A 22,368-nucleotide genomic window follows, 5' to 3' on the forward strand; every position below is an offset into this window, starting at 1 on the left:
CATGCAAAACTAGTAATTAATCTAATGGAGATAGTACATTACCTTAATCGCTTTTCCCTCGAACTAGTTGAATTGATTGAAGAAGACCAAGAGATTCAAGTGTAGCTCCTCTACTTGGGACACGAGCAATCAATTTGATCTCCCACCTTGTTGTATAGCTAGCACACCAATGGTGGTTGGATAATAAGAAGACCTTCTTCTTGCTTGACTAGAAGATAGCTTGGGAATTAGCTCACTTTCTCCTCTCTACTTGATGTGGTAGAGTAAGAAAGCTTAGAGAGAAATTCCACACCTTATTCTCTTCCCTAAGAGTGTTTATATAGAACCCTAATAAGAATCCACCTCCTTTTAGGTTTCCTAAAACACCCTTTAGAATAAGATTTAGGGAAATAGTCGAAAATAGCAACTATTGGTATTTTCTCAATTCCCTAAGGAGGAGGTGCCCAAACACCACGAAAATTGGCAGATATAATGTTTATTATATCAGCAACTAACCCTCCAAAATTCAGCCCAATCCGAGTCCTAGAAGTACCCGAACCGGTCTAGGCCCAAAAACCCTGTTTTTGGCCTTTTTGTACTATCTTTGCCTAATTCCTTTTTAGGCCTATGAGATATGTTTATGGGACACTCCCATGATTATATCTCACTCCCACTAGTCATATCCTAGATCAATTTGTCACTCTTATGTGTAACCCGTTGTAGGATCCGATCGAAGTTAGCCGCGAATTACTTCGTAATTCGACGATCGTAGTTGGTCTCTAGCTACAACTCTACGATCCCTAAATCAATCGGACTTGATGATCTTCAACATCAATTGTCCTATCCGACAATTTGTTCGCATTGTCACCTTGGTCGAAGGACATCTCCTTCAACTCCTTCATATAGTTGTCACTTTCCAAAAAAACTAAGCTATAACCAAGTTCTTATAAATTTTAGTGTTTTAAAGATGGAGATTTTATAGGCAATGTACAAAGTTGTTATAGGCAATCTCGCAAAGGTAATTCCAATATTGGTTAAAGGCCATGTGTGTTTAAGAGGCAATGTCTGAATGAAGGTTTGACCTAACGGCACCGACTGCCGCCGGTCGATGTGACCTTGAGTGATTTTTTATTCTCTCTCTTGTTCCTCCGTCTTCTTCTCCTTCCATCTCCTTGAACAAATGGAAATCCTGATTTCACAATTGAAAAATTCTCAAATCAAATCTCAAGAGAAATTTTTCGTAACTGTAATTCGAAATTATGCTATTTCTTGTAAACCCAACTTACCTCTATTGATGTTTGTTAGGTTTAAAATAAATAAAAAGTTCGAGAATTTGAGATAACCCCTAACGTTATCACTTGTATATTTTGATTAAAGCTTTGATTAAGAAGTTTGATGTGGATTCTGCAACTAGGGTTTTTGAAGAAATGTCATCAATGGGTTTGGTTCCTAATTTAGTTACTTATACAAAAAATTTAGGTGGGTACTATTTAATTGACATTTGATAAAGCAAGAAAGATTTTTAATGAGATTTTAGATCACGGGTGGACTTTAGATTCAACCAATTACACAGTTTTGATCAATGAGTTTTGTAACCAAGGAAGATTAATAGAAGCTATAAAGATAATGGACGTTATGGTTGAAGCTCATTGTAGAGAAAGAAAGTATGGAGAAGCACATAACTTGTTCGACATATGTTTCACAGAAAATTTATACCAAGTTCATCACTTTGTTGTAGAGTTATTGATGTTTTATGTGAAGATGGGAAAGATGAAGAAGTTTTTTTTTTAGTATGTAGAAAAAGTTACTTTTGATGTTGAAGAATGGTAAACGAGATAATGCAATTTGGTGTAGACTTTTGATGTTGAAGAAGAAAACTTCTTTTATTTTAATTAAGGTTGGCCGACGCATTTTTTGCTTTGGCGGGTAAATTAACCCTCAAAGGTAGCATTGTCTTTAACTAAATTTGCCCATGATGAATTCGTGGCCAGACGACATGACGCAGAGGAAAAACTGATAAAAGCCTTAGAACTCCGTCTGAAGACTATTGAACCGAAGTTGATAACAAGAATACTAAAATACTGAATTTTATTGATTGAATGAATGACTGAAACAACTTCTAAGCCCTCATTATATAGACTTAGGGTTTCCTAATCTTGGTCAAACTCCAATAGAAACTCCTAAAAAAAATAAAATACCAGAATAGTAGTAATCCTAAACTGAAAACAATTACCAAAAATAGAAAAAAACTAGTAAAAGTCCGTTTTGAGGCCCTAAACGATGGAATTTGCCCCTCAAAGTGGGCCCTTCGTGGCAAAGCAACAACGAATGACCGGAACGCTATTTCGCACCATCCCTCAAAATTTCGTCCAATTCCGACACCTGTAGCTTCGATTTTGGCCGTTTTAGTCTGTCACCCTTGTATTTGGCCGCTTCGATCTCATCCATGTATTTCTCGGCCAATTCCTCTACATCAGTCTCCTCTACTTGAAAAGAACTCGACCTCGAGTGATTGTAAGGATAAAGTGGTGTATCTGGATAACAGGTATAGATATCAGCAACATTGAAAGTATTTGAAATTCCCATGTCTTCAGGAAGATCCACCACATAAGCATTGTCATTGATTTTCTTCAAGATCTTGAATGGACCATACTTCTTAGGTTTCAATTTATTATATGTACCTGCAGGAACACGCTCTTTTCGTAGGAAAATCATCACTTCATCACCCTTCTTATATACCTTCTTTCGACGATGTTTATCGGCAGCTGCTTTGTTCTTAGCGTTAGTCTCCTCGAGGCGAAGTCGCACTTCGTCGTGCATTGTCTGAATTTGCTCGGCCATGTTTTCTGCTGCTATACTAACTCCTATTCCTTTGGGTAATGATGGGTCATGAAAATGTCCCATCTAAGTCGTTTAATTTAGCCAAGTTAGTCGATTTCGAGTCTTTATAATAATAAAATGGTTGATTTTCTTGATAAGGTGTCTTTTGGGGAGTTAGATGAGAAAAACGGTTAAAAATGGGAAAAAGATGCATAAAGGGTATTTTGGTCATTTGGAGTCAAGGATATTCTGGAAATTTGGTCAAGGTCAGTGCATGGTTGAGAAGTAGAGGTCGAGACGAGTCCGTAGGAGAAAACGGAAGTCAAATCGGAGTCCGGACGAAGGAATAAACCAAGGTCAAAGTTCAGTCAAAAGATGTTGACTAGCGGGACAATTTCGGGTACATTTCTGGCGCGCGGTATCCCAACAGACAGATGTCGATGAGCGAAGGCTGGTGCATCTATATCCCGTGTTCCCGCTGAGCATCCAAGCGCACCCTATAGGCCTGATCCGGTGGAGCGCGTTGCAAGTTAGTATGGTAGTCCCGGGCCAACGTTTTAATCTCAGCCTCTCCCTTCCGCGTGTCCCAGATCCAACGGCTCTCGTAAGTCCCGCGTTTTGTACTTATTCCATGCACCCGTAGCAACGTAACTCGGTACTCCCACTCCCACCTTATAATCTTGTTCGTTCGCTCCCGCGTCATCAAGATCCAACGGATGCCGTGATTCAGCTCCAGTTCTTCTATTCCCGTGTGAGCCGAAGCACCTTATTAACATAGTCCAGGCCACGTGTCTTATTCCCGACGTCCAGATCCCGCGTTCTCCTGATCCAAGGGCTGCTGATTGCTGCCGCACCTAAATTGCTCGCCCGAGAAGTGCCTTAGCATCCGAATTCCAAACCCTAACCCAGCCGCCGCCAACCTATTTGTGTAAATTAGGGTTTTTCAATTTTAAACCCCCCATATTTCCAAATATAACCCTTCCTTTTCATCCTTTTTACCATTTAACCCAACCAAAACCAAAACCCACCTATAAATAAATCATTTTCTCCTCCATTAAAACCTAGACTTCAATAACCCTCTCAAATGGCTTCCTTACCTAATTTCTAAGCCACTTCTCTTTCTATCTTCTAACCCTAATCCTCCATTCTTTTCTTCTACTTCTTCTCACCTATTTCTTTCTCTCTTTTCTTCTTACTCAATCCCTCTTCTATTAAATCCATCTTTTTCTATCTTCTTCTCTACCACTATTCTTTCTACCATTAATAGTCATCTCCTTCTTTCTTCCATATTCTTCCACCATTTCTAACCCTCTTCATCTCTTCTTTCCAACTTCTTTCTAGATCTAATTTCTTCCTTCTCTTTCTTTTTCTTATTTGGGTGGCAATAAAATAGCTATTACTTGAATTCTTTGGAGTAACATTCTTGAGCATAAATGGAGCAAATCTTGGACAAATTGGAGATACATGGGGATATGGAATTTGAGCATTCTTGGTGATTTCTTTCCATTAATTTCTTAGTATTTTCATTTATTTTACAATGTCAATGGATGTTATTCTAGATTCCATGTATAGTTAATTTAGCAATCTAAGGTTGTGAATGAAACCCATTTTGGATCTTTATAATACTTGTTCTTGATTAATTAAATCCTTTGATGTGCTTCAATGCCTATTGATTGTCATTTCATGTTGATTCTATAACCTTATTATCATTCATGTATTATAATTAGATATTTCATGCTTTTATTGATTTATTAGATGAGATATGCCTTTTAGATCTTGAATGATAGTGTAGGAAATTAGTTTTATATGGTAGTCAATCATACATTCTCAATTATAAAATTGTTTTATCTAGAATATCATCCGGAATCCAAATAGTTCATTATATTGGATCCCGAGTAAATACAAAAGAGATTTAAGTGATTAAGTGTTTGTTTTATAAAGTGAAATTATGTGGTGGATTTTATAACCTTAGATATCTTCTCCTCTCTCTTAGTTAGTTTAACTAGTTTTATTTGTTTCTTTATTTCTTACCAATCAATCATCAAATTCATGAGTGGGGTGTGTGTGTGTTAGTCTAAGTTAGTTTATGACATTTTAATTATTGGGTTAAACCCGCAGTCAACATCCGAAGTTACCTACCTATCCCTTGGGACGATACTCGATCTTATTTTCAATACTATAACTTGACCCCGTATACTTGCGGGAATAGACCTATTTTTAGGCCCATCAAGTTTTTGGCGCCGCTGCCGGGGATAGGTTTAGTAGTTAGGATATTGTTTGCTTGTTTTGTTCTTTAGTTTGGTGTTATTTGTTAACTTAGACGTTTTCTTTCTTTATTTTCGTAGTTTCTTATCTATTTTTTTTTTTAGGTACCACTTTAAGAGAAAAGCCCAAAAACGGGAACATAGGAGCGAAGGGGAACAAAAGAATCAGAAAGGAATCGGAAGGAAGAACGAAATGAGAGGAGCATCCGCTAGTATCGTATTCTATCTCTTTCTTTCTTACTTGTGTGTGATTGGTTGGATGAGTTTTGATTTGCATTGATAGCTTGTTTGTTAGTTCCTTGAGCATTGTGAGATCATGGCCCGTTCTTATAACGGTTGGCCATTTGATGATGATGATGAGCTTATTTCGAGGATTCCCCGCACTAACCGACCTGATATGACCTTAGGTGAATACCAACGGATGTGTAGGGATGTTTCGATTAGTGAAGGGAATAGACCATTTGAGTCTGACAGATCTCGTATGACCCTAGGAGAATACCGACGGATGTGTAGAGATGGTCGAATTAGTGATGGATATGGTCCGACACTAAATATGTATGAGAGACCTTATAGTCCACACTATTCTGAGATCAATGATTTTAGCGGCAGGTATGATCCTAGTATGTACGGTGGGAGTTATTATCAAGAGTCTTCATTTAATTACACTTATGAGCCTTATCATGAAGAGACTCTTGAAGATAGTTCTCAAGAAGAGTCTGTGAGTCGTCTGACTGAAATGATGTTACAACTTGAAGAGACACAATATCGTTTTGAACAGACTCAGATTCAAATGCAACAAGAGTTACACCAGAGGTTTGAGTCTCTAAATCATCAATTAGAGTCTCTAAATCATCCATTAGAGATGATGTTGTCACAGTTATTAGCCGACGAGGAAGGGGTTTTACCACCCCAAACTCAAGAGGGTATTAGGTCCGATGGTGAGGGTAATACGTCATACCCTAGTACTAAGTTAAATGTCGACAAATCAACTGAGAGGGCCCAAGAGCTTGAACAAACTGATAACCTTGTTGTCTCGTTTCCTCACCATGTGTCATCTCATCATGATAGGACTACATTAGACTTTGAGATTCAAGATGATGGCTCTACGAGCAAGATTGAGGATGACATGATTCCGAACTATCCAATTTTTGACACTTGTAAGGAGTCAGTCTTAGATGCAATGCTAGGAAGGCCTGATATTATAACTGACTGCGAGGCCCCAGATGTCTTTGAGGATATTGATGACGTAGTAGTTAGAGACATGTTGGATAGTTTGTCAGACTATTTACCTAAGGAAACCATGGACCTTGACTTGGTCCCCGAGCATACTGCCTTACCCTTAGAGTCTAGTTCGACTTTCCACATGATCTCAAACTCGGTTGTTGATCCCTTTTGGGACATTTCAGACGTCTTTTCAAAGACGTCTATGGACATAGTGGATATTCTGTCCACTAAGCTTCCAGATGATTTTTTGCCTTCGACTGATATTTTGACTCTTCACATGTATGTCGATCCTTTTGATGATTTCTTTGTTGTCGTTCCTTCTATTTATACCTACTTAGTGGACTGTGCACCCACTAAGTTTGTGGATGGCTTGTTTTCTTTTAACGTCTCATGTGCACTTCGTATTCTTTATCTTTTTGTGAGACGATTACTATTTGTATATAGCTTTCTTTGGGTTGACCCCCAAATCTTTCGTCTTTTGCTTTATAATCGTTAGGCCGATTAATGGGTCTTGATGTTTGTGGGTATCATCTCTGGAAACCCTCCACGAGACATAACTCGTGTTCTTGTGTGAAATCAAGAGAATTAAAGGCTAATTGCATAGCTCAATGCAATCGTGTATACCCGCGTTAGTGGTAAGTTTTATATGGTCATATGTTTTATGTGCTTCATTCTCATGATATTTGTTGATATTTTAGGAGCATTTCTTATATGTTTTACTTCCGAGGCGTGGTTTGTTCCAAGTTTGGGGATGGCGCGAGCTTGGCATCAACTTGGAACCTCTTTATACATGGGCCTTGGTAGTATCATCTTTTATCTCCTTCGGTTATGGTAATATCTCTCCACTCTTCTCTTTAGATTGATGTGTCTCTTTATCTTTTGGTGAGTATATGCTTAGAACATTGAGGACAATGTTAATTTTAAGTTTGGGGATGCGGGGATTTGACCAAAACCAATGCATGACCATAGGTTCAAAGACAAAAGGGTTCAAATTAGCCAAAATTTTGAACATTTTGAGTAGATTTGCATGTGATTCTAGTGATAGTTTTAAGAATTTTGATGCATATGTGTCGAGTTGATGAGTTTTGTGATTGCTAATTGTCTTTGCATGAAAGTCGAGTCTTTTAGTGTTTGTGTTGTGCCATGTGAGTTACATCTTAGTGAAGAAGAAACATTTCTAAGAGACCTAAAGTAGTCATTAGTGGAGACTTGACCCATGTGAGAGCTCAAAGCCTAAATTGCCATTCGAGTGTACTCTTCCGCGCTAACTCCGAGTAGAATGAAGAGCTACTCAACCTCGTAACTTTTAAAAGAGCTCATTTGATCTCGTGTGCTCAATTTCCTTAGCCATTAGGAGTGACATTAGGATAGCGAATTAACCTTGCCCTTGTAGTCCATGAAACCCAATGAGAATGCCAACTAGAGGAAAGCGGATACTCCATCACCATCCATCATCTTATATCCCGAGAATGAAGACATGAGATAAAAAAATGAAGAATGTCAAAAGCAAGTATGAAATGAAAAGTTGATTGCAAGAATAGAGTTGTGTGTGTTGTATTTTGTTTTGGTTGTTAGTATTTGTGTTATGAAAAAGAAAAAAAAAAAAAAGAAAAAAAAAAGGAATGAAAAAAAAATGAAAAAAGTGACATGAAAAGAAAAAAAAAAAGTGATTTTTGTGTATGTTTGAGCATGTGTTAGCTCTTTTGTGTGAGTGATGTGATTGTATATATGTGTTGGTGTTTTTGTTCATGAATAAGTATTCGAAGCAAGAAATAAATGTGGAAATGCTTAAGAGGTTCTATCATGAGGAGGTCGAAATTCTCGGGAATCCACCATCATCATCCATCTCTAGTATCCGCTAACCTTTAGAAGGCATTTTTAGAGGGTAGAATGGGTGAGAAGGGCGAGTGAGCTTCCCCACTCTATTTAGTGGCTAATTCCTTTTCGAAGATCATTCGTTCCAAAATGTTGTCCTCACCCCTTTTTATGTGTTGAGTCCTATTTAAGTGATCACACTCACACATACGAGCGAACCATTCTTGAGTGATTTCATTTTTGGAGTGTATGTCCGTGAGGCCGAAGTCGAGGCGAAATGTACAAACTTGGGAATCAAGGTTTTGTGACTTCGGAACATAGATGTGCTTATTATGGTATGACACTTGCATTTTAGGGTAAGATCATTAGTGAAGGGGCCTTTAGCTTTTACAAGAGCTTATTTACATGATTCATTATGTTTTGACATGCTTAAACCCTTCACTATTTGAACATGCTTATCTATGATTTGGATTTTGGACCCTTGTGTATTTGAAACCATGATGTTTGTGGGTGTCATCTATGGAAACCCTCACGAGACCACACTCGTCCACTAGGGCAACCTAGGGGTTTAACGGCTTGTTGCATATGCTAAATGCAACCGGGATTCCTCCGAAAGTGAGTTAGGTTTTTCTTTTATTTTGTTTTGCTCGAGGACTAGCAAAATCTCAGTTTGGGGATGTTTGATGGGTCATGAAAATGTCCCATCTAAGTCGTTTAATTTAGCCAAGTTAGTCGATTTCGAGTCTTTATAATAATAAAATGGTTGATTTTCTTGATAAGGTGTCTTTTGGGGAGTTAGATGAGAAAAACGGTTAAAAATGGGAAAAAGATGCATAAAGGGTATTTTGGTCATTTGGAGTCAAGGATATTCTGGAAATTTGGTCAAGGTCAGTGCATGGTTGAGAAGTAGAGGTCGAGACGAGTCCGTAGGAGAAAACGGAAGTCAAATCGGAGTCCGGACGAAGGAATAAACCAAGGTCAAAGTTCAGTCAAAAGATGTTGACTAGCGGGACAATTTCGGGTACATTTCTGGCGCGCGGTATCCCAACAGACAGATGTCGATGAGCGAAGGCTGGTGCATCTATATCCCGTGTTCCCGCTGAGCATCCAAGCGCACCCTATAGGCCTGATCCGGTGGAGCGCGTTGCAAGTTAGTATGGTAGTCCTGGGCCAACGTTTTAATCTCAGCCTCTCCCTTCCGCGTGTCCCAGATCCAACGGCTCTCGTAAGTCCCGCGTTTTGTACTTATTCCATGCACCCGTAGCAACGTAACTCGGTACTCCCACTCCCACCTTATAATCTTGTTCGTTCGCTCCCGCGTCATCAAGATCCAACGGATGCCGTGATTCAGCTCCAGTTCTTCTATTCCCGTGTGAGCCGAAGCACCTTATTAACATAGTCCAGGCCACGTGTCTTATTCCCGACGTCCAGATCCCGCGTTCTCCTGATCCAAGGGCTGCTGATTGCTGCCGCACCTAAATTGCTCGCCCGAGAAGTGCCTTAGCATCCGAATTCCAAACCCTAACCCAGCCGCCGCCAACCTATTTGTGTAAATTAGGGTTTTTCAATTTTAAACCCCCCATATTTCCAAATATAACCCTTCCTTTTCATCCTTTTTACCATTTAACCCAACCAAAACCAAAACCCACCTATAAATAAATCATTTTCTCCTCCATTAAAACCTAGACTTCAATAACCCTCTCAAATGGCTTCCTTACCTAATTTCTAAGCCACTTCTCTTTCTATCTTCTAACCCTAATCCTCCATTCTTTTCTTCTACTTCTTCTCACCTATTTCTTTCTCTCTTTTCTTCTTACTCAATCCCTCTTCTATTAAATCCATCTTTTTCTATCTTCTTCTCTACCACTATTCTTTCTACCATTAATAGTCATCTCCTTCTTTCTTCCATATTCTTCCACCATTTCTAACCCTCTTCATCTCTTCTTTCCAACTTCTTTCTAGATCTAATTTCTTCCTTCTCTTTCTTTTTCTTATTTGGGTGGCAATAAAATAGCTATTACTTGAATTCTTTGGAGTAACATTCTTGAGCATAAATGGAGCAAATCTTGGACAAATTGGAGATACATGGGGATATGGAATTTGAGCATTCTTGGTGATTTCTTTCCATTAATTTCTTAGTATTTTCATTTATTTTACAATGTCAATGGATGTTATTCTAGATTCCATGTATAGTTAATTTAGCAATCTAAGGTTGTGAATGAAACCCATTTTGGATCTTTATAATACTTGTTCTTGATTAATTAAATCCTTTGATGTGCTTCAATGCCTATTGATTGTCATTTCATGTTGATTCTATAACCTTATTATCATTCATGTATTATAATTAGATATTTCATGCTTTTATTGATTTATTAGATGAGATATGCCTTTTAGATCTTGAATGATAGTGTAGGAAATTAGTTTTATATGGTAGTCAATCATACATTCTCAATTATAAAATTGTTTTATCTAGAATATCATCCGGAATCCAAATAGTTCATTATATTGGATCCCGAGTAAATACAAAAGAGATTTAAGTGATTAAGTGTTTGTTTTATAAAGTGAAATTATGTGGTGGATTTTATAACCTTAGATATCTTCTCCTCTCTCTTAGTTAGTTTAACTAGTTTTATTTGTTTCTTTATTTCTTACCAATCAATCATCAAATTCATGAGTGGGGTGTGTGTGTGTTAGTCTAAGTTAGCTATTGGCATTTTGATTATTGGGCTAAACTCGCCGTCAATATCCGAAGTTACCCACCTATCTCTTGGGACGATACTCGATCTTATTTTCAATGCTATAACTTGACCCCGTATACTTGCGGGAGTAGACCTATTTTTAGGCCCATCAGGTAACTTCGCCAAAACTACAGCGTGATTAGGAGCTTTCACGTAAACTACAGAAAATGGAGTCCTTCCAGTAGCACTATGCACTGCATTGTTGTAGGCAAATTCTGCTTGAGGTAATGCATGATCCCATTGTTTGGGTTTATCTCCACAGATACATCGAATCATGTTACCTAAAGTTCGGTTTGTTACCTCTGTCTATCCATCTGTTTGAGGATGAGCTGTAGTACTTTTGTTTAAAGAAGTGTCGAACATCTTCCATAAGGTGACCCAAAAATGGCTAAGAGACTTTGAGTCCCGGTTTGAAGTAATCGATTTAGGTACTCCATGTAGCTTGACAACTTCCTGAAAAAACAATTTTGCTATATGGGTAGCATCCGAAGTCTTCCTACACGAAATAAAGTGAACCATCTTCGTAAACCTATCGACGACCACAAAAACTGAGTCTACTCCCCTTTGTGTACGAGGGAGTCCTAACACAAAATCCATGGATAAATCCTCCCAAATGGTTGCTGGAATGGAAAGAGGCATGTAAAGACCCGTATTTTGTGCCTGACCCTTTGAGACTTGACAAACATAGCACTTCTGAACATAATTCCCCACATCTCTCTTCAACTTTGGCCAGAAATATCGACTGGATAAGCTCAGAACTTTTTATCTCTTCCGAGATGTGCGTTTAATCCACTAGCGTGTAACTCGCGGATCAAATTTTCCCGTAGGGATGTTTTGGGAATGCATAAGATGCTGCCCTTAAATAGGTAACCCTCTGAAATAAGATAATCTGCCACAGGTTGATCTTCCTTACACTTAGCCCAGATTTCTTTGAAGTCCTCATCATCTTCGTACACTTTTTTAATACTTCAAAACCCACAACTTCTTGTGTTAACGTTACCAACAGTGTGGCACGTCTACTAAGTGCATCTGCGACTCTATTCGTTGCTCCAGATTTGTGTCGAATAACAAAGTTGAATTTCTGAATAAAAGTGGCCTACCTGATGTGCATCGTGTCTACTTGTTTCTGACTGTTAATGAATTTTAGGGCCTGATGATCTGAGTATAGGACAAACTCGTTCTGATACAAATAAACCTCCCAACGTTGTAAAGCTCTAACTACTGCATAAAATTCCTGGTCATAAGTACTCCACTTTTGTCGGGCTTCATTCAATTTCTCACTAAAGAAGGCTACAGGACGCCTTCATTGTGATAAAACTGCTCCAATTCCTAACCCACTAGCATCACACTCGACTTCGAAAGGTTTATCAAAGTTGGGTAAGGCTAAGACCGGTGCATTGCATAATTTTTCCTTAATAAGGGAAAAGGCTTCGTCTGCTTTGACACCCCAGACAAACTTTCCTTTCTTCATGCACTCAGTGATAGGTGCCATGATAGTGCTAAAATTCCGAATAAATCTTCGGTAAAAGGTGGCTAATCCATGAAAACTACGAACTTCAGTGACTGTTTTAGGAGTCGGCCACTCTTGTATAGCCTGTATCTTCTCGTTATAAACATGAATTCCTTCTGAACTTATTACAAAGCCCAGAAATATAAGAATATGTGTGAGGAAAGTACACTTCTACAGATTCAGGTGTAATTCATTCTCCTGTAGAACCATCAATACCTTTCGGAGGTGTACGAGGTGTTCCGCCTCAGTTTTACTGAAAATAAGGATATCATCGAAATAAACAACAACGAATTTTCCAGTAATACAAGGTTCAAGTACCTGGTTCATCACTCGCATGAAGGTGCTGGGAGCATAGCTAAGACCAAAGGGCATGACCAACCATTCATACAGTCCATCTTTACTTTTGAAAGCCGTTTTCCATTCATCTCCTGGTCGGATTCTGATCTGATGATATCCACTCCTCAAATCAATTTTGGAAAAGATTTGGGAGCCCTCTAATATATCCAACATATCCTCTAGTCGTGGAATTGGGAAACGGTATTTCACAGTTATTTTGTTTATAGCTTGACTGTCCACACACATTCTCCAACTTCCATCTTTCTTTGGAAGGGTACAGCACAAGGACTCATGCTTGGGAGGATGAATCCTTTACTGAGTAATTCTTCAATCTTCTCTCTTAAAATCTCATCTTCCTTCGACTCATACGGTAATGTCTCATATTAGGCAAGCTGGCTCCTGGAATGAACTCGATATGATGTTGTACGTCCTAAGAGGAGGTAGCTTTTCAGGTAAATCTTCAACAATGATTTCATGAAACTCTCCTAGTATTCCCTCAACCTGTTCTGGAATTTGGATTGGCGGCTTATGTACTCCTTCTTCCACTGTTGCCTTAACGACAATGGCATAGGCTCCTTGGGCTTCCTTCACATCAGCAAAGACTTCGTCCTCTGACTTGCTCAATGTAAGAAAAGTTTCTTTAGATGAGGATGTAGGTGAAATACTTTTAACCTTACTTCCTTGGGGCACCATGAGAATCTTATGTCCCTCCCAATCGAATGTATAAGTGTTGGATCGGCCTCTGAAGGTACAATCGGTGTCCCATTTCCATGGTCGTCCTAGAAGAACATGACTAGCATCCATATCGGTCACATCACACACGACTTCCTGTTTGTAGTACTTTCCGGTAGAGATAGGAACTCGACACGTCTTGACAATTTTCTTAACATGTCCCGGTTTTATCCAACCAATGGTGTATGGTGACGGATTATCTTCCACAGGTAACTGTAGATGCTCAACAAATTTTCTAGAAATAAAATTCTCAAAACTTGCGGAGTCTATGATTATAGAACACACTTTTCCTTTGATAGTACATTCAGATCGGAAGATCTTTTTCCGTTGGCTACGATCTTCCTTCATTGGTGTGAGTAAGACTGGATAAATCATGCAAGCTACTCGTTCACCTTCCTCTTCGGCACATTCATAACCCTCATAATCTTCACCACCATCTTCGTCTTCTTCCGGAAAACTATCTTCTCTATTCTCTGACACGACATTCACTGACCTTCTATTCCTTCCTTGGGGACAATTGCTTGACGTGTGGTCGATTTCTTACAGGAGTAGCACTTAGTCCCACGAAATTTTGTATACGGATTTGGATTGGCTCCTGTGTTAGCTGGGGGTCTCTGATTAGCAGTACTGGAACTGCTTCTTGTCACGTTTCGTGGGGGTTCAGTATTTTCCCCGAGTCCATTGCTCTTTTCAGCAGTCAATCGAGGTTGTTCGTCTCTTCTGAATCCTGAATTGAATCCTGAAATATTTCGACGATCTTTCTCCCAGGCTTCCGCCTTTAGTGCTAAATTGTACGCGTCCTGGATAGTCCAAACCGTAACCAATCCAATCTCTTCCCTTAGATTAAATTTTAAACCATTCATAAAACGATCCACTAACACGTTATTTGATTCTGTCAAATGTTCTATCCTATTTCTCTGGGCCAATCTTGAAAACTCCTCGTAGTACTCTCCCACCGAACGAAACCCTTGTTTATAATTTTGGTACATCCTGAACAAGTGTTGTTGATAATCAGGGGGTAAGAACCTCTCCCTCAAGTGTTCTTTCATAGACGGCCAATTCTGGATTGGAGCATTTCCTTGCCCCTTTCTTTGACGTTGTAATTCATCCCACCAAACCGCAACACTTCCTTTGAGTCTACAAGCGATAATGTTTACCATCTGTTCACTAGGAACAGTATAGGACATATCCACTTGTCGCTCCACCTCATGTAGCCAATCTAGGAACTCTTCGATCGGCAAATAGCCACTGAAGATTGGAATTTCTGCCTTGATTTTGTATTCATCATAATCTCTGTGCGGGTAATGTTGGTTAGGATAATAGTTACCATCACGTTCTTGGTTGCCAGCATATTGTTGAGGTATTTGTGCTCTGCCTTCGTTTCCATTAACAGCTTGGTTATGGGCAAATCCCTCAGCACGTTCTCTGTTAATAGGTTGCCTAGGCTTTATGTTGACATTCAGGTTGTTAATCATCTCCATCATCGGATTTAGTTGATGACTCAAACCGTCAACTTTTACCCACAAAGCATCGTTACCTCGTTCACCGTCGAGGTTTGCGTTTCTAGCTTCGTCTTCTGCCATTAAGCCAGGAGAAACCTCGCTCTTGATGCCAACTGACGCAGCGGAAAAACTAATAAAAGCCTTAGAACTCCGTCTAAAGACTATTGAACCGAAATTGATAACAAGAATACTAAAATACTGAATTTTATTGATTGAATGAATGACTGAAACAACTTCTAAGCCTTCATTATATAGACTTAGGGTTTCCTAATCTTGGTCAAACTCCAATAGAAACTCCTAAAAAAATAAAATACTAGAATAGTAGTAATCCTAAACTAAAAACAATTACCAAAAATAGAAAAAACTAGTAAAAGTCCGTTTTGAGGCCCTAAACGATGGAATTTGCCCCTCAAAGTGGGCCCTCTTTGGCAAAGCGACAACGAATGACCGGAACGCTATTTCGCACCATCCCTCAAAATTTCGTCCAATTCCGACACCCGTAGCTTCGATTTTGGCCGTTTTAGTCTGTCACCCTTGTATTTGGCCGCTTCGATCTCATCCATGTATTTCTCGGCCAATTCCTCTACAACACGACATCTCCAATGTTGTTGACTTAATAGACCCGAAGTCTCGCAAATGGAAGGAACACATCATCCAACAATTTTTCCCTCCATTAGTTGCAACCAAAATTTTATCAATCCATCTTCCTACAACTGTTTTAGATGATGAATTTATTTGGCAACCAAACAGAAGTGGAGATGATACGACGAAATCAGGATATCAATAAATTCTGAACTCTACTCAGTCGGCGATCTCGGTAGTCCAGTTTGATTGGAAATGATTTTACAAAAATTCTAGATTACCTCCCAAAATCCTCACATTCATTTGGAAGCTAATCCATGGAGGTTTAACTGTTAAAGTGAATATACAAAAGTATGTCAATTCAATTCTAATCAATTGCCCCTGTTGTGCCAAAGCTTATGAAACAATAAATCACTTATTTATGGATTGTGGGATTATACGACAAATCGCAACCCAACTGGAACTTACTTTGGGGAATTTTGATTCTACTAAAACAATTGTTGAGAAACTAGATGAATGGATCCACTTACCAGATGACTTTGTTGTCTTCAACAAAGTTCGTATTATCTTATGGGAACATTGGAAAGCAAGAAATAGGTTGGTCTTTGACTCGATTCCGTACAATAACCATATAGTCTTACGAAAGATTAGAGAATTGTGGCACTCTTAATTTAAACTCATCCTCTATCGGGACGAACATAACCGAGTCGATTCAACGTATTCAAATGAAATGGATCCCTCCTCCAGAATCGATCATCAAAATAAATGTAGATGGTGCTTTTTCTATTTCAGGAGCCAGTTGCTCGGCAGTAGCACAATAGAGCTTTTCTGTTTGGGGAATCGAAATATATCTCTTGTCAGACAGCGTCTATGGCGGAAGCACATGCTGTACTACTCGGACTAGAACTATCAGTTAAAATGGGTCTTAGACTAGTCATCATTGAGAGTAATGCGTTACCCTTGCCAAGAGGATAACCTGATTCCATGGCAATACCGACCATTCGTGCCAGACATACATTAATTTGAGGACATTATCGAGTCAGTTCATTTCCTTCATTGTTATCGACATTGTAATTTTGTTGCTCATGAACTTGCTAATCTGGTTCTCTATAGAAACATGTCCGGTTTATGGGACATGAATAACATTCCAGATTGTATCAAGTATTGTATTAATGATGATTTATATTAATATGAAATGAAGTTTCTATTTCAAAAAAAAAAAATAACAAAAGACATTGCCTATAAAATTTCCCTTTAAAGATTTATACCGAAATTAATTGGTTGTGAGGTTTAAATTCCTTCTTATGTTTTGTCGTTCGAGAGGGGTCTGGTGTCGTCGCACATATGACACCCTCTCCCACACCCCTGTCTATAAATGTAATGGAGGACATTAATAGGTTACTTAAAATTGAAAAATAGTTGAGGTTTTTTTTGTTAAAAGAAAAAAAAATAGTTGAGGTTATTGCTGGACAATAAATTTGCTAGTTTCGGCAGTTAATCAAGGCCTAAAATTGACCTAGATGTCACATACCATAAAACATTAATAACTTTGTAAGCGATATTCTACTGATTCGTATACCAAAATTATACAATAAAATCCTTAATGTAGAATATATGTTGAAACCTTGGATTTTTAATTTTTTTTTGTTAAAATATTATGAGAATGACGATTTTAATATTAGTCATTTTTATATTTTATCAAGGGTTGTTTTGTCCAGAAATACTAAATCAAATCATTCCCGAAAATGAGAATCACAAACCAACCTCCCTCACATTTTTATATATTTTTTTTGTTAAAATAAAAGTTGATGGGATAATAATCTTTCTTCACACTTACTAATGGCTTGTCTTATTTGAAAGCTGAAATATTCTCTTCAGGTGTCTGCAAATATGTTGGCAAGCAAGGTAATATATTTTTTAATATGTGATATAACATGTCAACCTTTGTTATGTGAAAAAATTTATAGCTGATGGGTTATACGTTTCCAAAAGAACATTCCCAAGTTCTAGCAAGTTTTCAATTGCAAAAAAAAAAAAAAAAGGTTTCTACCAAGTTTAGTTATTTAGTTATTTATGTCATCCATACACCAAATAGTGGAAAGTAGCAATTCAAGATCAGCATCAAAGAAAAAAAGATCAGCATCAAAGTTAGAAAGTTTCAACAAATATATCAATGTTAGAAAGAAAAAGTTGACCATGTGTGGCCAACATTATACAATAAAAAAGTCGTTGAATCTTTAAAAACCAACCCTCCAGGTATTTGATATCTTAAAACAAACACGCACCATTTAACACTAAGAGAGTCATTATAAAGGTTATACAAAGTATTTTTTTTTTGAATTGGTAAGCGTGTGCCTCGAACCCTTGACCTTTAAGTTAGAAGACTTACCTCTTACCACTTGAGCCAAGGGTTGTTAGCACAAAAGTTATACAAAGTTACGTCATAACTCATAAACTGAATATGCACTACAACTGTCTGATTTTAAGACATCATGTGATCTTAAAATCCACATATCAATTTTTAAAGACCATTCTGAAAGGCCTAAAATCTATTTTCAATCTGATTTTATTTTATTTTTGTTCAAGTTCAATAAATCCTTAATTGTTTTCTCTATGGGTTCAAATCTGAGACTTCTGAATAGCGGAATGGATGTCCAACCACTACAGCAAGAAATTGTGGACATATATATACACACGTGCATATAAATACTATGTATTGTAAATCTTGTGATTCTCATAGTTATTTACATAGCATTACAATTATTTATAATTTCATCGCCGTACACTTACTACTCCTTTGATTATTATTATTATTTTTTTTTTTTTTGAGAGTCGACTACGATCTTCGTATGTCGTTACATTTGGCACTTGATACATCATAGATGTGATAAGCTCGATAACCGCCCACTCAAACACTAACAGAACCGGGCCTATAGCCCAACAAGACATGGCCTAAAGCCCAACAACATTATTTATACCTTAATAATCCCAATTCAAATAACCAAAGATTCCACCTTCTCTGGGATTCGAACCTGGGACCTCCAGGGCTTTCTGGTACTCCTTTGATTATTAATAGTGTATCCTTAACAGGATTTCTTTTTTCTCTCCATCCATTGGAAGTGATATCTTTGTGATTGTGTAAAGTGATAACTTTTTCTTTTGACCAGACGCATTCTTACCTCTACTATGTGTAATATAAAAGGAAGGCTGGTTTCAACTTATTACTACTTAACTAGGAAAATACACATATAGTTCTAACTTCCAACCAAAACAAATCAAGTTAATGGAATATTCCAATATAAATCAAAATGGGTATTTAAGACATTTCTTTAAACTTCCTTGGTAGTATAGATAACAATATACTTTATCCTCTACAATTCAAAGGATAACCCCTTATAAATACCACATACTAGTACCCCTAAGAAAACACCAACATCTTCTCCATCTAATTTTTCCTTCTAATAATTCATTAGTTTTTGGTATTAAGTTTTTCTAGCACCTGTATCTACAACCATGTCGTTCTTCCACCACAAGAAGGAAGAGAAACCCTCAGAAGAGGTTGTTTACTCAGAGAACACTTACTCAAGTGGTGGTGGTTATGGTGGGGAAAGTGGTGGTGGTAAAAGTGGTGGTTATGGTGTGGAAAGTGGTGGTGGTTATGGTGGTGAAAGTGGTGGTTATGGTGGTAAAAGTGGTGGTGGTAATGGTGGGGAAAGTGGTGGTGGTTATGGTGGGGAAAGTGGTGGTTATGATGGTAAAAGTGGTGGGTATGGTGGGGAAAGTGGTGGTGGTTATGGCGGGGAAAGTGGTGGTTATGGTGGTAAAAGTGGTGGTTTTGGTGGGGAAAGTGGGGGTGGTTATGGCGGGGAAAGTGGTGGTTATGGTGGTAAAAGTGGTGGTTTTGGTGGGGAAAGTGGGGGTGGTTATGGCGGGGAAAGTGGTGGTTATGGACAAACTGTAGAAGCCATTTCCACTGAAGAGACACCTGACTACGAGGCCGAAGAGAAAAAGTACAAGCGCAAAGAACACCTCGGCGAGATCAGTGCGGCTGCCGCTGGTGTCTTTGCTTTGGTAAGATCCTTCAATTTATTTTATCAGTCTCTCAAGAATTCATATATTCTTTTATAAATGTTGGTTCCATTCTTTTTGGAACATTTTAATCAAGAAAAACTTAAAGAACCCATCTTGCTTGAAGTTCTGTTTGGGTTATAGAAAGAGCTTGATAAAGGGAGATCTAGTCACCCATCATTTGTTTAATGAGGGACAAACTTGTTTAGAGTTTAGAGCTGACCTTTTCTTCTCCGAAAATAAAAATCAAGAAAGAGTGTATATTCCTCTGTGTAGTATTTTTTTCTGAAAAATCGACTACGATCTGCAGTAGTCGTACAAGGTATTGATACATCATGAAGATGTGATAAGCACGATAACTGCCAAACTTAAACGATTAATGAAAGAGGCCTAAGCCCAACAAATTTATTATATTTTTTTACTTTTTATGTTGCCTAAATTACATGAGATGAATTTTGATGGCAAACTGCTTCCTGAGACTCGATCCCACGACCACATGGGCTTAAGAGGTTTTGTCCAACCACACCAAAGGGTGGTGGACCCTCTACTTTGTATTAGACAAAAAAATTTATAGAACTTTTTCTCAACCACCTATATGAAATTAATTTTCCTAGACAGTGACTCACATTTTTCGCCAAGCTTGCAGTGGGATTACGTTTTCCACCACAAATGTACGGTGAAATTCTAATTTTATTAAATTTTGGTGATAAATTTCTTTTCTTCAACCCTGTTAGGGGAAGATTCATGACCGTTCACAAGTTTGAGAGATAGTAGAAGTTATAGTGAAAAGAGGGTATCAAACTAAGGAACTATAATTCTTTAAATAAAAAAATAAATTCATTAGAATTTTTCCTTGTGTAATACTACAGCATGAAAAACACAAGGCAGAGAAAGACCCAGAAAATGCCCACAGACACAAAATTGAAGAGGAGATGGCTGCAACGTTTGCTGTGGGAAGTGGTGGGTATGCCCTTCATGAAAATCATGAGAAGAAAGAAGCTCACAAAGAAGATGAAGAAGCGCATGGAAAGAAACATCACCATCTCTTCTAAGTATTTTATTTTCTTTTTCTCTACTACGATTATGAAATAAATTTGTGTGCTTCTCAAAAAGAAAAAGAGTTTGTCTGTATGCATTTGCTTGGTTTCTCTCTGATCTTTCAAGAAACGCATCTGAATATCAGCAAAATATGTGGTTTTAAGCAGTCTTCAATAGTAGTTGTTCTTAATTTATCATGTGTTCATGTATGGATCTGGATGACTTGGATTTCAATATAATTAAATCACCCTTTTTTTTCTCGCAAAGTACATCACATTCGAAAATTTTGTATACAATGATATATATCTATTATATAAAACGCAAAGATTTTTGCTGACTGGGACAAGTCGAAAGACAAACCGGTCGTTCGTTGTGATTTTGATAGCATTCTCATCCTTTGATCTATTACTCACTCTAAAATTGAACTTTTTTGACCCACTAAATAAAAAGAAGTAAATGAACTGCTTAATCTAGACCGTCAAAAATCATAATCTGCACGAATGAACTCCCTTGGCGCGTTACAATTTCTTTTATTTGCCGAATATCAATCTTATTCATAAATTTGGTTCCGTTACTAACTTACCATCTCCCCAATCGAACAAAACGCACCTCCCAAATCCATGCTCCAATGCTTCACCTGAGCGGTTTCTTCCCCTCTCTCTATCTCTCCTTTCTTAATGCGGTTATAATATCCTCGATCTTCTTCCTTTTCAATCTCATACTGCACCCTCCATTACACCCTCATTAAATCACCTTAAAGAGCTCAAGAAGCATTAAGAGTGGTTGCATCTGAATCCCAAAATTAGATGATTTCAAGGTAAAACAATTTAGTTTTAGGGTTCTGATTCAACTCTATGTTTTAGGGTTCCAATACATTAAGAGTGGTTGCATCTAAATCATTTCCTTCATATGAAGATTTTCTAATTTTTCAGATTTCAACTCTCTATGTTTTTTTATTCTCTAGATTTAATTTTAGGGTTCTGATTCAACTAACAAATTCTCCTATGTCCATGTTTTTGATTTCAGGGTACAGTTAAATAAAGGTGACTGCATTTAATTTTGGGTTCTGATTCAACTTTCTATACTTTTCAGATTTAATTTTGGGGTTCTGATTCAACTAACGATAAATTTCTCTTCATGCTTCTGATCTCAGGGTACTGTTAAATCAAGGTGACTGCATTTAATTTTGAATTCTGATTCAACTTTTTATACTTTTCAGATTTAATTTTGGGGTTCTGATTCAACTAATGATGGGCCTAGAAAGTTTCCTTAAAAGGTTCAAGTAGTAACCCGGTAAAACCGGAGTCGATCCGCGGAGACTAAGTTAAACTCACTCTTAAACCTACAACTAACTTGGTTTTTTTATTTCGATTTTGATTTTTTAGCAATTATACAATAATACTAAAACCAACTAATCACGGTAAATGAATAGATGGGGAAGTAGCCTAGGGTTTAGAATCCATTCTAATCATGCATAGACATTGACTTAAATTTCATATCTTTTATGAATCAAAATACTAAGTTCTTATCAACTCTAACTATTACCTATCAACTATCAAGTATGCACCATTAAAGAACCTAACCTAAACATCGTGGATCAAGCTTCAAGAAGCATAAGTAATGAAAGACAAGTCAGGATTCAATAATCGACTAACAACTACGAAGTATTAATCATTAAAGGTGTCATCCGAAATAGGATAAATCAACTCAAGAGTATTAACCGATGAAGAAACCATGAACAAAGTCTAAAAGAAATCAAT

The 22,368-nt window shown here is 37.7% G+C and overlaps 1 protein-coding gene across 1 annotated transcript; it reads left to right on the forward strand.

Moving 5' to 3' along the window:
• Nucleotides 1-18,732: 18,732 nt before the first annotated feature.
• On the forward strand, nt 18,733-20,874 carry LOC147567223 (uncharacterized). The gene is made up of 2 exons (XM_086653829.1): nt 18,733-19,573; nt 20,440-20,874. Exons 1-2 carry the CDS (start codon nt 19,016-19,018, stop codon nt 20,620-20,622), a joined length of 741 nt encoding a protein of 246 aa, XP_086509955.1. The 5' UTR covers nt 18,733-19,015; the 3' UTR covers nt 20,623-20,874.
• The last annotated feature ends 1,494 nt before the right edge of the window (nt 20,875-22,368 follow it).

The sequence above is a fragment of the Eschscholzia californica genome, unplaced genomic scaffold, assembly GCF_041429995.1.
Source record: "Eschscholzia californica isolate CP2 unplaced genomic scaffold, dmEscCali1.0.p SCAF_1, whole genome shotgun sequence".
Classification (NCBI taxonomy): domain Eukaryota; kingdom Viridiplantae; phylum Streptophyta; class Magnoliopsida; order Ranunculales; family Papaveraceae; genus Eschscholzia; species Eschscholzia californica.